Consider the following 16,202-nt stretch of genomic DNA (forward strand, 5'->3'; position numbering starts at 1 on the left):
GTGGTTATTTTATTGCTAATTTTCTTCTTGCTTTGCTGCCCAAATCGCAGGTTGAAGGTGGGGTCTGGGAAGCCACTGATGGGGAAATAAGTGGGGCTTTGGAAAGAATGAGCCCCCTCCACCCCTTCCCTCCCAGCTATTTAATAAGCAGAATTGGGCTTTAACAACCTGTTATTTTAAAAGCCAGATGGCTTAAAGCACAGGAAGATATTAGGACCACGAGGGCCGGGTTTAAATTCATCCAAGGGCTCCATTTGTCAGTACAAAGGGCTGGAGGAGGAGAGCAGCTGGCTTTTCTTTTTTTCCTGAAGCCGAAAGGTACGAGCTGGAGGTGCCTGGGTTCTCCCACACACTGCAGTGATAACAGGAGAGAATTTGCTAAATGAATTTGGGATTGAGCGATTAGATCGAAGCTGGTGCATTGAAGTACTGCCCCCAGCAAGGTGATGGGATGATGTCCCCTCTCCAGACCCTGTGCCACCCTGAAACAGCCCAGGGATGCTCCACACAACACGAGAAATTACTGCTGCAGCCAGGCTGGAGATAAAACCAGCCACTCCCAGCAACACATACATTGGAAGAGAGATTAAAAAATTGGGATTTCTGTTGGTTTTTCACCGTTATGAGGATGGCGGAGGCTGGATGCCAGGGGCAGGGTGCTGGCGTAGCATCTCTAGATGCCCTCGTGGGTTCTTACCTGGCCATGAAGTGGGTACAGGGGGGTCGCCTGTGGCTCCTTGCTGCTCTCGAGGGTGCTGAGTGCGGCAGGGTCCAGGCTGGGGAGGGCATCGCCGCCTGACGAGGTCAGGAATGCTGCTGGTCTCTGGAGAGAGAGAGGCAATGGTCTGTGGGATGGATGGATGTGGTGACAGGGCCGAGGAGGGGGCATCTGGGCTGATCTGCATCCACTGCATGTCCCCTCTCCCCCCATCCACATCCCCAGAATGCCACTGGGATGATGGGGAAGAGCTGTGGGTCGGCCAAAAGGAAGTCGCAAGGGGAGCTTTGGGCAGAGAGGGGATCCCTGAGGTGACAAGGTGAAAAGGAAGAGGAGGCCATTCTGCGCCTGTGGTGGTGGAAACAGCAGCTCCATGCGTGTCCTCAGCCTTCAGGTGGGCAGGAGGTGGGTATCCAGGTCCTGCAGGTGCAATGGGATGCTCCAAACCACTCTGCCACCTGCTGCCACCCCCACCTTTGATGCCTGCCGGATAAGGCCCCTCCGGCACACCAGCAACCCCTGCCAGAGCCCTGCCAGACGCTGCTGGCAGCAGTAATGTGATTTCCCTGCCCCTCATTTCCCACTCCCGGCTCTGTGCGTCCTGCTCTCCTCCCGCTAGCCTGGCTTTTATAGACTCCCCTCTAATCCGGTTAGAGGGGGAAGCAGGATCTAATGGAATAAACGATGGAGTCCATGAGCTCCTCGCTGCCACCTGAATGGCAAGGTCACAGACAGGGAGCTTTGCCCAGTCCTGGCTCCCAGGGTGATGAGGACCTGCCTTGGCCCTGGGATTCGTGCATCAAGGCATGGCATCCATGCACCCACCCAGAAAATCCTCGCTCCCCACCTTCCAGCTGCTCTCCTGGCTCCCTCGGCTGAGCAATCAGCCTGGATGCCCTCTCCAAATTGGCCACAGGCATGGGCAACGGCAAAGTGGCCCTCTCTGGGTTTTCCTCCGTGCCTGCGCCCGGCCTCGCCTCGTTAGTGCGGATAACGAGGGCGGGCGCATCTCCCCCCCGCTGCATCAGGAGGTGTCCGGAGGCGCCCCGTGCCCTTCCCCACCGCTGCCTCATTAACACCATCAGCAGCAGCATCCCCCGAGCCGCCGCCTTTCATTCCGCCGCCGGCCCCGACCTCAGCCGAGCTCCTCCAGCATCAAAGCCGGGTGAAGCCGCCCCCCGCCCCACCACTCTCCCCCTTCCCGGGGGAGCAGCATCATGCAAAATGCAACAGTTTAGGCTCTGGCTGCAATTACGGAGGCCGGCGAGCAGCTGCTGCCGCCGCTCCGGAGCGATGGCCGCGGCCACCATGGCCCGTCGGAGCCCGGGCGAACGTGCTCTTAATTCAATTAGCGCTGCCCTGAACGCTCCCCCGGGACCGGCGGCGAAAACCAACCCATTCCCCTTAACAAAGACATTCCCTGCTTGGTTTGGCTCTTCCTGGCCGAGATTACGCCTCTTGTAATCCTCCATACAATGAGAGGAATGGGGGATGTGTTTGACTGGCAAGTGCCAATCAGCAGCTAACAGCAGTTTGGCTGTGCCAGAAGCCCTCGGGGGCCTCAATGGCTCAGTGAGAAAGGATGCTCAGCAGGGAAGGGCCGAATATAATTTTTATCAGGGAAAAAAAATACATCAGGAAGAAATTCTTCCCTGTGAGGGTGGTGAGGCCCTGGCACAGGTTGCCCAGAGAAGCTGTGGCTGCCCCATCCCTGGATGTGTTCAAGGCCATGTTTGATAGAGCTTGGAGCAACCTGGGTTAGTGGAAGGTGTCCCTGCCCGTGATGGCACAGGGTGGAACTGGATGATCTTTGAGGTCTCTTCCAATCCAAACCGTTCCACAACTTTATGATTCCCCCAAAACAAAGTTTTCACCAGCGTGAAAAATCCCAATTCGGTGCTCGAGGAGTACAAACCAGGCTGAAATATCAGGAAACACACGGCGATTCCCTACTCCACAGCCAATTGTAAACCCTTTTCCTTTTGGCCAGCCCAAAAGGGGTTTGATGGCCAAGCTGTCACGGTGACAATTTACACCCCGGCGCTGTGACAATGTACGCCAGGCACCGATCTGCTCCGAGTTTGGAACAGCAGCAATCACATAAATTAAAGCTGTTTAAGCAGTGAAATAGCCAGCCTGTTGATTTTTTTTTTTTCCCCTTGCCTCAAAAAAAACCCTGGCATTAACTTTTCACTGTTTTTTTTTTTTTCAGAGGCTGTCACCGTGTGCCTGCATGTCCCCAGACTCCCATCTCGGGTGACATGACCATAGGCGCTCAGCAAAGTGGTGGCAGAGGCTTGAGGTGACCCTGAAGGTCCCAAGTGCCAAATTAATGAGCAAGGTGGGGTTGTGCCAAAACAAAGCGTAAAACGAGGCTGGTTATTAAACAGGGATATAAATAAATCCCTTAGTAATACAGATGCCTCCAGTGTGTGTTTTCCAGCCCTTGGATGAGGCTCAGAGTCGCCTGGGAATTTATCCTTCTGATGCTACATGTGGCTTTACCACTGGCTACTGTGAGGTCAAACTCATCTCTTTTGGGCAAGACACTGAATTCGGGGTGAAAAAGGAATATTTGGAGTGAAGGGAAAACAGGAATCCTGCCTTTAGCCCCAAGCCAGTGCCAAGGTGGAGGAAGTTGGCTGCGGGCTTTCCTCCCAGGAAAAAAACCTGGAAAACCTGTGTTTTTTTGAATGCCAAAGGTTAATTTGCTGAAGCACCAGCGTTTTGCTGCAGTCTTTGATTTTTTTGTCTCCCTGAGATGATCAAAGTCTTTTGTTCTCCTGTGGGGTCCAGAGGGGGAGCTCAAGGGGATGAAGATGGGGGGAAACAGGGCTGGGTGGGGGCAAACCTGGGGGTCTCACTGCCTTTACCAGGAGGCTGCAACCCAGCACTGCCCTTTCTCTGGGGTAATACCACTGTTTGCTCATTCCTGGTGTTGGGGTTCTTGGCTTTTAACAAAGCAGGTGCTCTAAACCCTTTCCCTGAGGCTTTTACAAGTGTAGCAGGGTTTTGAGACAGGGTATGAGTTTAGTTTGCAGGCAGCCTCTTATCCCCGGAAAACCCTGTCACCGAGGACACTTTCCCAGCACAGAGGGTTGATGTGAGCATCTGAAACCAAGCTCTGGGCATCTAGAACCCTGGTAGGAGTTAGTGAAATCCCCACAGAGGCCACGGAACAGCCGGGATTTACACCCGGCTCCGAGTGTGCCGGGTACCAGATGGCACCTCGGGTTTATTTAGCTGCTGTTTGTTATAAAGAGCCCAACCAATCTGGGTTATCCACTTTTAGCTCTCTGGGATAAATGAAAAATAAGAAAGGAAAGGAGACTAGCTCAGTGAGTGTTCTGCTTTGCTATCAGCTGCAGGGAGAGAGGTGGGGTGAGAAATCATGGAGAAGGATGGACAGGGATGCTGCAGCTCCTTGTACCCCGAGGATGGACAGCAATACCATGGCAGAGATTCTGTGGCTCCTCACACCACAGGGACATTCCCGTTACAAAGGCCCAGTGCATAACCAGGTTCACCCAAGTCCTGTAATGGCTGTCTGTGCCACCTGGACCCCATTTCACCCCTTCTTGCTGTCCCAAAGCCAAGCTCAAGACTAATCCATGTGCTGAGAGGCTGGAAATCAAGTCTTCAAGCATCTCTTGGAGCCCAGGGCTGCCCAAAGAGGGAGAGTCTCTGCCCTTGCAGATGAGGCAACACCTCCCCTACCTGCTGGTTTTGGGGTGCTGAGGATCACAGCCAGCCAGCTGGAGCATTTTCCTAAGAAAATCCTGACCTCCAGGCAAGAAACAAGGAGCAGAACATGCTCTCACCCTGCTCGGTAGGAACTCTCTCACTGATTTGCATCGCTCCAGGTCCATCTGCCTGGGCTGCTGCCGGATGAATTATCCAGAGCCCAAGGCTTGCTCTGGCTTTCTCGCTTTTTGTTTCCACTCCCAGCTCTTACATACATTAGGGAAGGCAGGGCTCGAGCAGCGGAATGGGAGAGGTTGAGGAAGAGGAGAGAAAAAAAATTACAGCTCCCAGATCAAAACAATAATCAGCTAAATGAATTCTGCAGCATTTTCCCGCATGACTGCGAGTGATAATTTAGTGCAGCAGCCAGCTGGAAGCAAAAGGATTAATTCTGCACTTAGTGACACCCATGTGAATAATTCATCACACGCAGACCCCTTTTTGCTGACCCCCCTGGGCAATCACTCCAAAGCCCCCCACCAGCCGGCCCCTGCCCGCCGCAGCTCCTCAGGGATGCAGCATCCAGACCGGACCCAAATTCACTTTACGGAGAGGATTTTTGGTTTGCAGATGGGAGCAGAGGCTGGTGGCTGCAGTAATTAGATCGATTGGGCTCGTGGACGCATCCAAACCTGCCCAAGGACCTGGAGCCAAGGGCTGGCGGGGTTTTCTCCTCCCCAGGAAAAGCAGCCGCATTCCCTCCCTGCTGTGACATCCCTGGGGAACACAAATGCTGAAGGAAGACAGCTGGACATTTGTCACCGTGGTTAACCAGCCTGGCGTTTCTCCACTCTGACATGTTGAGCAGCCTCTCCCAAATATCCTGCCTGTCTCCAGGCAGGATTTCCCAGGAATACGAGCACGTGACAAAATCCCTGGGAAAGCGATGGATGTGTGATGGCAAGAACGACGCTGCTTTTTCTAGCTGCCGGATGACATGATCCAGAGCCTTGGGACAACATGCAAAAGGGATGAAACCCAGATCCAGCCCAGCTGAAAGGTTTGGAGAGAGGGTGGCAGCTCTAAAGAGCCATCTCCTCCCCATCCCCATCCCTCCTCACCTTGGGATTTTCCATCCCCAGCATCTCACCTCAAATTGAAGGAGCTGCAGGCAGAGCCCCACGGTTGGGATGGTTCCAGCTGTAGTTTGGAGGTCGGTGCCCTGGGGAGGCAAATTGGGTTTCCACTGGAGCTCTCAGTGCCTTTGGCATCATCTATGTGTGGTTCAGAGGTGTGGGGCTGTGGTTTGGAGCAGAGATCCCGGCTTCCCATGGGATGCTTGGGAGTTTTGTTTGCCAGGCTGCTCACCCAGACACGGAGGTGGGGTTTTCAACCCACCATCCCATCATCCCACCATCCCACCATCACCTGTAGATACCACCCCCTGCCCAGTGTTACCCCACGGTCCCTTTCTCACCTCCACGGCGAGGCCCTCCACGTGCATTCCACTGCTGCTCGCCGCCAGCTCCTGGAAAACACGGCTGGTGAGGGGCAGCACTGAGTATCCCACAGGAATGAGGGTGCCTGGAGCATCCCACACTGGAAGGGATGAGAACATCTGGATGAGGGCACGGCAGCCAAACCTGGGATGACAAAGTGGCATCCCTGGCGGAGCCCGAGACTCACCGGCTTTATATGGATAAAACTCAATTGTCAGAGCGGTGTCTTCGGAGAAGATGGTGGCAGCATCTCGGCCTTGGAAGAGGAAGGAGGCATTCCAGGATGGCTGCTCCTGGGGACCAGCTGGTCGGGATATCTTAAGGGACAACAGGAAATTCAATATTGGGGGGGGAACACAGCACTCACACTTGGAAAGGGGTTGCTTTGCAGGCGTTCAGCGTCTGTCTGTCACCTCAAAACCCCTTCCCAAACATGAATTCCAGGTCACCTGCCAGATATGGGAAAGTGGGGAGCAGCATGTTTATCCCCAGAGCTGCCATCCGTCGCTGGAAATGGCATCACTCTGTCCCCACCGGCAGCCACTCCGCTTCGCCTCCGGAGAGCCCCGCCAGCTTTACAAAGGTCAACCTTAACACTGACTCCCCAACGCCAAGAATTTATTGACAGCAGCTCCTTTTTAATGCTGTTACTCCATCCCTTCAGCCGGCATCGCCCAGCGGGAATGAGATGCCGATCGGCTTTTTCTGCATCAGCACATTTCTGCTTTGTTGGGGAGGGTGGGAGAGCATGGCATCTCCCTCTGCTCACGTTTTGGGATGCTAATGGGCATTATGCACCTCGGAGAGCCGCAGAGGTGCATTATCCAGCCTTGGGAGGTGTTAGCGTGGGGAATGTGGGGTTGGGATGCTTCAGAGCCTGAAAAATCCTCCACGGCGGGCTGCATCAGGCAGTGCTGTTAGTGCTGGCTCAGCACCAGGCTGGCTCTCTCATTCAGGAGTTTGTCAGGGGCTCCTTGGGGATTTTTTAGCTGGGACACAGCTTGCTGGGAGCACAGGCTGTGCCTGGAAGTCCTTAGGAAAATGCACATGGATTGGAGCAGCTCACAGCAGCCGGATCCAGCTCAGCACCCTCCGGCCCTCCCCCAAAACGGGGCTGTTTTGTCAGCATCAGAGAGCCCAGTTTTGGGGGAAAATCTCAAAACCACAAAATGCCAGTTACTCTTCCTGGCATCGACCTGTAGAAGGTACCAGAGATGGTGCCTCAGCAGGGAAGGGAAAAGTCAAATGTGGGAGCATATTGCTAATTTGACCCCAATTGTTGGAGGTCCTGAGCCCACATGGCTCCTCTCATCAGGAGAGGGATGGGAGATGACGTTCCTGATTTCCCCCCCTGCCAATTTTAGAGGTGGGGGCAGGGTGCAGGGTGCTTTCTGGGGCTGGGCTGTCTCCCACCGGCTCGGCGGGACAGATGGATGCTCTGTGCCGGGGCGTCAGAGCCAATGCACTGATTTGGACAGACATCCTGCCACAACAACCAACCCTGCCAAAGGGCCACCTGCAGAAACACAACAAAGGGGATGGGGAGGAGGAGGAAGGAGACACCTTCATCCTTTCTGGCTGCCCCAGCTCTTCTCCCAACGGCTGGTTCAAAGGCAGCATCGTTGGCACGAGCAGGGGTAGAGGTGGCCAAGCCTACCGCCTCTCTCCTGCCTTCCCAAGGGATGAGGCCGTCCCTGCTCCTCATAGATGCCTGTCTGGATGCTGCAGTCCACAGACAAGAGAGAGAAGCTCTAGTTAAGTAGCTTAAGCTGGAGAATTCCCAAGGAAAATAGCCCCAAAGGAGGTTTTGTCTTAGAGGGGACCAACATCACAAAGGTTTGAGCTTGGGCCTCGGAGGACAGACACAGCGTGGCTTCCTGTAGGAGGCCCCATGGATTTGCCATTGCCACCAGTGTGGCAATCCCTTTGGTGACAAAGAGGATGTTGGCCCAATGGGAGCACCCAAGGAGAGCAGAGCACCCAACACTCTTGCAGGTGGCTCTGTGCAGGTCTCAGCTGAGTCCTGGCCAGGAAGACCAAGTCTCCAGGAGCCCTGGCCAGGCAGAGAAGGGCTAGTGACCTGGGAACCCAAAAGGAGTGAGAGGGGTGCCCTTCTGAAGGTGAACCCAAGTGCTGTTGGCTGCAGACGCTGATGGGAACCGACAGGCGAGAGGACACACAGGGCTGGCAGAATTATCGAATCCGATTAGCCCGCCCAGGAGTTCACTCAGGGAAAGCCATTAACCTCTGGAACTGGAGCAACAATGCTCCCTCCTCCTCCTCCTCCTCCTCCTCCCCCCAGCCTTCCCCTAACATTTCCTCCCAGGCCTTAAGAGTTCATCCTTCCGTGAGGGAAGCACATCCTACAGGTAGGGAAACTGAGGCAGGAGATGGGAGTCACGCAGTTCCCCAGGAAGAGCATCCTTGGGAATGTGCCAAGGCAGACTGAGCCCTGTGGGCACGGAGGGAAGGAGGAGAAGGAGGAGGATGAAAAGGAGGAGGAGGAGGAGGCAGCACACAGGCCAGATGGCCAGGTTTAATCACTCGTCCTCCCATGTTGGGCTCCCACCGCTTGGCGCTGGCAGCAGCACCAGGGATGTGGGGCTTGGACCCAGCGCATGGATCCCAAAACTTTATGGGGGGCTGTGTTTGTAGTTATCCCTGTAAATCAAAAATAAATGCATTTTGGCTGCCTTTATAAGAGACAAATATCCCTGGGCAACAGCAGCCTCAGGGTTGCAAAGATTGGAGAGGGAAGATATCCAGTATCTTGGGTAGCAGATAGGGATTTCCTTCCTATATCTGCTCTGGAGTTGATGGGGGTGACTCACACCCTGAATCCATTGCCATGGTGGGGCTAGGGATGCAGACCCAAAGTGGAGGGTCCCAGTGCTGCCTCCATCTCTCACCTGCAAGAGGAACCCAGGAAGGCAGAGGGGAGGGGAAGGGGGGGAGGGATAAACCAATAATTATTGTACTGAATGAAACACACTATTGATTTTCATGATAATTCAGCGCCTCACGGGTGACTTGGCATTTGGCCAGCCTCCTCTCCATGATATTTTATTTATGGGCTCCCCGAATGTGTTGATCCAGGGCGTTTTCGCTCCGAGCAGATCAAAATTCCATGCACGGGGGAAGAGGATCCAGCCAGAGAAAGGCGCGTGCTCCGCTGGCGTTGGGGGCCAGCTGGATCCCTCCTCTGGGTGCAGCCGGACATCTGCCCTCGGCTGGCACTTCGCAGAGGTGAAAGGATGCAGCAGCTCTGCTTTTGAGGAGTGGCAGGCTACAAGCTGGCTCCTGGCTCGGCTGCTCCATCCCGCCTCCTCCCTGCCCCAGCATCCCTCCCTCCTTGCCAATTTTTTGGCAGGGCTCGGGAACAAAAGCGGGGCCCTCCCCTCGCTCGCCAGTGACGATGCTGTGTGTGGAAAGGGGATGTTTCCCTGGCAACAGCTATTTTGAAGATGTGCGTCGCGGTACTTGAGGCCCGGGGAGGAGAAGGTCGCTGCCTTCGAGAGGCGGCACTCGAGCCGGAGGCGTGAGCCGAGCAGAGGGAAAAAGCGAAGGACAAAGGAACAGACAAGGAGCTGCCTGTGGGTTTCTGGATGTGAGGATCAGTGTCTGACGCTCAAGGCACCGTTTTGCCCCTGAAGCTTTTCCTGTGTGGGGTGCTCGGCTCCCCTGCTGAAGGAGGGGTGCTCATTGGTACCCGGGCGGGATGGGCACTGCTTGGCCTCGTACCTGAGGGCAGCCGTGGTTGGCGGCTCGGGTGATGCTAAAGGCGGCTGCTGGAGGGTCTGGGAACAGAATGGTGGTGGGGCTGATGCCAGGATGAGGGATGGGATGCTTCTCCATGCGATGCCTGAGGAGTGATGGAAAGGTTAGAGTGTGTGGGGTCACATCTGCCCCAGCGAACCAAGCGCCGTGGGAGGACGCGATGGCACCAGGGATGCTCAGGTTGTCCCCTTCTGTGCCACCAGCAGATCCCCAACCATCACTCACTTGTACTCCTGGACATTGGTCACAACTCTGGCCACAGCAATGAGGGTCCTGGGTGGGGAGGTCAGGGGGGGTGACAGTCCCCGAAGCAGCACCTTGGGAGGTTGAGGGCCCGTGGTGAGGGGACCAGAGAATGTGGGGAGGGGAAAGAGCTGCCAGAGAAGGAGACAAGGTGCAGCAGCATCCCAGCCCCTGCACAGCTCCCTGCCACCTCCTGTCCCCAAGGCCACCTCTCACCTCCAAGGCCACGTAGCTCAGTCCGTCACAGCGAGGGATGAAGCTCTTTCTGCGGGTGATGGTGACGTGCAGGACCACTCCCACAGAGTCCTGCCTCCTTGGCTGTGTGTGGAGTGGAGCAAAGCATGGGAGGAGAAAGATCAAGGCCACAAAATGCAGACACTGGGCACAGACAGCCCATGGCTGGCAATAAAGCACCAACTGGTAATTAAAGCTCGCTGGCCCCCTGGGCCTTCCCGGAAAAGATCAATATAATAAATCCTTCTGTGTTTAAATATTTCATCGTTCCCAATCTATGTGGGGAAGGGTAAGCTATGATTCTAAGCTCGTTTCTGCCAGCCTGAGCATAGGGGAGTTTGATTTTGGAGGAGCAGTGGAGTGAGTTTACCAGGCCTCAGCTGCACAGGGCGCTGCTGGCCAAGCCTGGGTTGGAGAAATGCCCGTGGAGGGTTTCAGGAAGCTGATTCTCTGGGGCTGGGTACCTGCCTGCATGAATTAATGCACTGCAGCCCGTGTTTCATGAATGTCCCGCCCTGCATCTCCTTCCCAGGATCCTGAGAGTGAAAGCACTTCCCAGCTTGCAATCCCATCACTTTTCCACCACATTTGAGCCCAGCACAACGCTTGCCTTGTTCCCCCCCTCGCAGGAAGCTCACAAGCCTCTTTGAGCACCTTCCCTGACTTGCCAAATGCGGTTTTCCCACCGGTATTATGGCATTACACAAGGCTCCCTTTGCCCACAGCCCCCAGCCGCAGGTGGTGCAAATCAAACTGTAAGCAGGAATAAGGAGCAGGACGGAGGGGCTCGTGCTGTACCTACCAGCACCAGCCTGCAGTGGTGGGGTTGGAAGGGCTGGAGATGCCGGACTGGCAGCTGGAATGTCCCCAGTGCCTCCTTAGTAGGTTTGTCTGCCACAGTGAGGGTCAGCACTGGAAGGGAGAGGGTCAGCTGTCAGGATGAGCAGGGTTTGGGAAAGAGAAGGGGTTTGGGGGAGAGTTTTGGGGAAAGATCCGGGTGAAGAAGGGACAGAGACTATGGACAGGTTAATTTTCAGCAGGCCCTTCCCCTCACAAGGCCAGGGTGGAGTGGACAGGAGCGGCTTTACACCCAGACTGGGATAATAAACACACACATGTGCATCCCAGGGAGCCGTGAAGAACAGGTCCCAGGCAATTCCAGGAGAGCAAAGCTGGCACCAACACAGCTCAGATTCCCATCTAAGAATCCAGGATTTCCTACTGATCCATCTAATCCACCTCCCTGCCTCCAGCCCTCCCTCCTCAGCTTCCAGGGTTCCATCCTGCCCTGAGCCCTCCCTGCCCTAGGGTCCACCCTGAAATCAGTCCTCTCAGTGATGTCTAGTCCCCATCTGCCCCCTGGCACGGCAGCATCACCCCACGGATTCTGGCACCCCCAGTTCTTCCCTTAAATTAGAGCAAAGCTGCAATTTATTTGACAAGCCGGAGTAGGAGCCTTTTATGGGGAAAAAAGAAAAGAAAAAAAAAAAGAAAAAAGGAGTTGATGGAAGGGAAAACCGCCCTCTCTTTATGCTGCCATCAAGAGTTGGGCCTCCCTTCCCCCAGCTTAATGACTGTGCCGAGGCACCCGCCTTAACTCCTGCTTGGCCAACCTGGGAACGCCACAGGTTGTGCCCGTCCCCAAAACGAAGATGAAGGTGGCAAGGTCCACGCTTTCCTGAGCTTGTGCTTTACAGCAAGTGCTCCATTTATATGGAAATTTTCCTTTTCTCCCGGCTCCTCGTGGAAGAAGCACCGGAGAAAATGTTCTGGGGTTGAGCGAGACACAAGTGGCTTTTCTGCCTGTCATCACCAATGATGGATCACACTTGGATTTCTGGGAAATAAAAGGATGGAAACTGTATTGCTGGGGAAGAAAAGCTGCGAGCTGCACCTGGGGATGTCAGCTCTAGGATGAACATCTGGGGGATGAACATGGCCAAACATCTGGGAGGTGCTGGGAGGTGGAGGAGCAGACTCAGAGGCCCCATCAGGTCTCCCTGAATTTCTCATGATCCCGCACGGGGCAAAAAGTACATCAAAATCTCCTCAATTTTGTTGAGGTCAGGGCCCAAAGGGATTAGGCACGACGTGAAGATTGGTTCCCAGGGTTTGTTTTGTAAGGAGCTGATTTTATAATCAAATCCTGGCCCCTAATTCCATGAGTTTTATCACAGTTACAGATTTGGCAGCCCTGCGTGGGGAGTAACAGCATCAGGATGTGGCTCCAAATGATACAAGGTGAGGGATGGCAGTGGGGAAAGATTTGGGGTGTTTCCCCTCTGATGCTGATTCCCGTTGGATACTTTGGAGGCTGCCCAGAGTGTTATGACTTGTTCCACTCTGGGCATGTCCCTCCCAGTCCTATCCTGCAGGCACCACAGCCATGAGCTCAAGATATGGCTCATTCCCTCCGCCTGGGGTCCTGCGGAGCCTGGACTCCCTGATATCCCCCAATTAACCCTTTGAGGAATGAGTCCCATGTCCTGGTCCCCAGCATCCCTGTCCCCATGGTCCTCCAATGCCCTCACCTGCCCAGGCTGCATCCTCGGCATCCATTTCCACCATCACCTCCTCCTCCCAGGTGGGTGCGTGGGTGGGCGCTGAGGATGCACGGGACGCCTCCGGCTTCTGCTCAGCCCCTCCACTGGTCTTACTGTGAGGAAAAAGGAGGAAAACAGGCGGGGAATGCGGCGGCAGCAGGAACCTGGGAGAGGGATGAGCACCTGCCCTGCTCGGTGCAGCATCCAGCCCTCAGCAAAGCTCTGCCCCGGCTCGGGGGGGGCTTTGCCCGGGATTCTGTGCCGCTTTTACTCCTGGATCCTGCCGAGCCCCCAGGTGATGGGGTTTGCAGCCCCTTTTGTCCGAAAGGCTATTTCAGACCTCGGAGGCTAATTATCCACAGTATTGATGAAGGGACAGGGAGGATGCTGCTGGGAAAAGAGAGAGAAGATTGAATGTTAACGACTGTCATCATTAGGCTCGGCACATAACAATGCTGAGCAGTAATTATGGTTGTGTTCACTGCTACAGACCTGGGTAATTCTTCATCTGTGCTGGTGTCACCATCAGGGATGTTTTGGGGTTGTTCCTCCCACTTTTATCAATTAATCATCAATTACTCATTAGCTTGGATAATTATAACAATCCCCCACACACTTTTAGTGGGGCTGGAAGATCTTTTGGAGGGTCTCCACTGCCCCAGTGAGACACTTGGTGTCCCACTGCCTGGCGACGTGGTGACCTCAAGTCCCTGCATCCCCACCCATGGGGTGAGAGGGGATGGTGACATCCCATTGTGACACAGACATCCCAGCCCTCTGAACGGGCTGCTCTGGATATTAAGGTGATGAAGTGTCTGGTGCTGGCTCCTCCAAGGAAAGCTCTTCCTGCAGCTCCTGGTGGGACCGAGCAGGTTCATCCCAGATGGATGGGAGGATGGTGGCAAGACCTCCATTCCCTCTCCTTGCTGAAGAGACTGGTCTAGCGGGCCCTCAGCCATGCTCTGCATCCACATCCCGTGCTCGTTTCTCATCTCCCACGTGTCCCCGTTCCCCACCAGCAAAGCCCATCTGCACCCCACAGGGATGGAGCTGGCCAGCTTTGGGAGGTGGGAATTGCCATCAGGCTGGCACTGTTGAGGAGGGGCCGGAAAAAACTTGGCTCTCCAGTAATGAGCTCTGTGGGGGATTGCTCTCCCAGCAACGTGCTCGGAGTCCGAATGAAGCCAAACCTTGGCTGGGGAGGGGCGGGTGGGAGGACGAGCAGCAGGGTGAGAACTGGCCCCCCTTCATTATAGACTTGCCTAAGGACGGGAGAGCATTCAAAAAGAGCTGTGAAGTGGGGAGGGGGAGGAAAACAGCCCACAATTGTGCAAAGCACAGGGGTGTGCTTCAAAAACCAAATGAATAGGCCGGGGGCAGCGGGAACGGTGGAGAGCACAGAGGGTTTCATGTTTTCTCCTCCCCCCAGCGAGCTCCAGACGCACTGGAGGGGCAGGAGCGGGGTCTGCAGACATGAGGTCGCACACCTCAGGGCAGGACATGGCTGGGATGCACCAAGAGCTGCTCTTCCGATGCTCTGCATCCCTCCCTGTCGGCTCCGGGGCAGGCACTTGGCTCTGCCGTGCGTGCGGGGATGCACCATCCGCCCACCGCTGCGATAAAAGATAAAGATAAAAGATAAAGACGGCCGCCCCCGGGGAGTTATTACCCATCAACGTCTCGGCTGCGGTGCTCGGGGACGGCAGCACGCAGCCACCCCGCTGCTGTGACACCAGGGTGCCCAGCAAAGGGCTCGGCAGGGCTATGCCCAGCCTTCAGGATGTTTATTTATCCGGTGTTATAAGTTATTATCTCTACAGGGTGAGCTATTTCTCGGGGCTGATATCCCAGTTGTTAGATTCCTCCCGACCTTCTAACCCTGGGATGTTCCATCTTCATCCCACCGGGATGCTGCGGCGAGGAGGGAGCGCTTGATCTCACACCCCACACCGTGCTCTGGGTTTATCAGCTGAGTCCCCGTTTTCATTTTGGCCAGGGCCAAAGGTTTTACTTGCAGGAACGCCGTTTCTGAGATCATCCCGTGGCACCAGGACCCGGACCGCTGCCTTCACAGGTGAACCCACGGACAGGGGGACAGCGGAGCCTCCCTCCCCCAGCCTGGGAGCAGCTGGTGCATTCAGCAGCGACCTTGAGTTGCTTCTCTGGGCGCTGAAGAGCAGAAAGGAGTGAGCGAGGAGGTCCTTTCACCCGCCCGTGGTACTCAGCGGAGAGAAGCCGGCCGGGGCCAGGCGCTTTGTGCCGTTAATTGCAAACACGCCTGGCTCCCGCACGCCAAGGTCATCCCTGCATCCTGCCGGTCCGACAGCAATTTATCTGTGAGCACGAGGGACTGAAAGGGAGATGCAGAACAAACCCACCGGTGCCCCTGAAAGCAGGGAGGGAAGATTTTCTGGGTGTTCAGAGGGTGAGCAGCAGAGCCAAGGTGCTGTCAGATCCCCAGAGCATCCGCGGAGGAGGAGGCTTTCTCTGGGGCAGGTTGAGCCAAAGCCCCTGTCTGGAATCTCCTGCTCCTCAAGGCTCCTTTCAGGTTCGCTCTGCTAAACCTGTCCCTCCCCAAATCTCTGGAAGTGATGCACACAACTGCGGAGCGCTGCGGAATGCTGAGTCCAGGCACAAGCGACTGGGCACAGCCACAGAGGGCAGCGGTGCTGCTCCCTCCCTCCCTTCCATGCCACTTGGATCACATCGTTCTGTGGGGTGATGCTCTGTGTGCCGGCGCTTTGAGCTTGGGATGGCTCCACTGGTTACCACCCGGCTGTACTGGGAGGATTGGATGCCACCAGACCCGCCACCAGCACATCCCTTTCCCACTTCTCCCTCCCCTCCATAAAACCCCACCTTTTAACTGCAACATGCTACTCTCCTTAAAAAGCAAGTGCCCTGAAAAACAATCAGTGATTCCCTTCTGCCTTGGCTCCCTCACTATGGTTACTAAAAGGCCCCTCATGTGTCCTGCATCCCTAATACCCCCCTCCTCTCCCTTCCATCACTCTCCTGTTACCATGGCAATGCGGTGATGGAGCAGCACCAGAATGTAAAGAGAGATGCAACAATCACACGCCACCCTCGTGCTATCATTTAGGATATTGATGTTTAAATCTCCGGAGATCATCTGGGTATAATTGGTTTATGGAAATAGAGACAACTCCTGCCGCAGAGTTACTCAGGCTGTCGGGGCAGAGAGCAGGTCCTTGGCGTGGGGGGGTTGGGGAAGAGGGGATGGGGTGATAGAGGGCTGGCAGTGGAGGCTCCCGGCTCACATGACAGCCAGTCCCAGCTGCCAAAATCCTGATGATGGAGTCCCGCATCCCCCCTGCCCAGGGAGTGCCTGGGATGCCTGATGGGGCTGGCACTGGGCAACTCTGTCCCAGTGACAGACCCTGGGACCCCGTTCACCACAGAGAACAGGGTTTCTACTCTGGAAAACACCCAGCAAGCAACAGTTTGCTTGACACGAGATGTTTCCAGGCTTTCACAGTCCTG

At 55.4% G+C, this 16,202-nt stretch overlaps 1 protein-coding gene across 1 annotated transcript in view; it reads right to left on the reverse strand.

Moving 5' to 3' along the window:
* CCDC33 (coiled-coil domain containing 33) overlaps positions 1-16,202 on the reverse strand; it is a 42,099-nt gene that overhangs the window by 12,087 nt on the left and 13,810 nt on the right. Inside the window, exons 3-10 of the mRNA XM_027889928.1 lie at positions 14,990-15,048; positions 12,687-12,811; positions 10,958-11,067; positions 10,138-10,239; positions 9,904-9,995; positions 9,643-9,763; positions 6,089-6,218; positions 5,861-6,001 (exon numbers count right to left, since the gene is read on the reverse strand). Of these exons, the coding sequence (XP_027745729.1) occupies positions 5,861-6,001; positions 6,089-6,218; positions 9,643-9,763; positions 9,904-9,995; positions 10,138-10,239; positions 10,958-11,067; positions 12,687-12,811; positions 14,990-15,048 (880 nt within the window). The remainder of the gene's footprint in view (positions 1-5,860; positions 6,002-6,088; positions 6,219-9,642; positions 9,764-9,903; positions 9,996-10,137; positions 10,240-10,957; positions 11,068-12,686; positions 12,812-14,989; positions 15,049-16,202) is intronic.

The sequence above is a fragment of the Empidonax traillii genome, unplaced genomic scaffold (assembly GCF_003031625.1).
Source record: "Empidonax traillii isolate 1590-97213 ecotype Southwest subspecies unplaced genomic scaffold, ASM303162v1 scaffold12:size2584012, whole genome shotgun sequence".
NCBI classification, from domain to species: domain Eukaryota; kingdom Metazoa; phylum Chordata; class Aves; order Passeriformes; family Tyrannidae; genus Empidonax; species Empidonax traillii.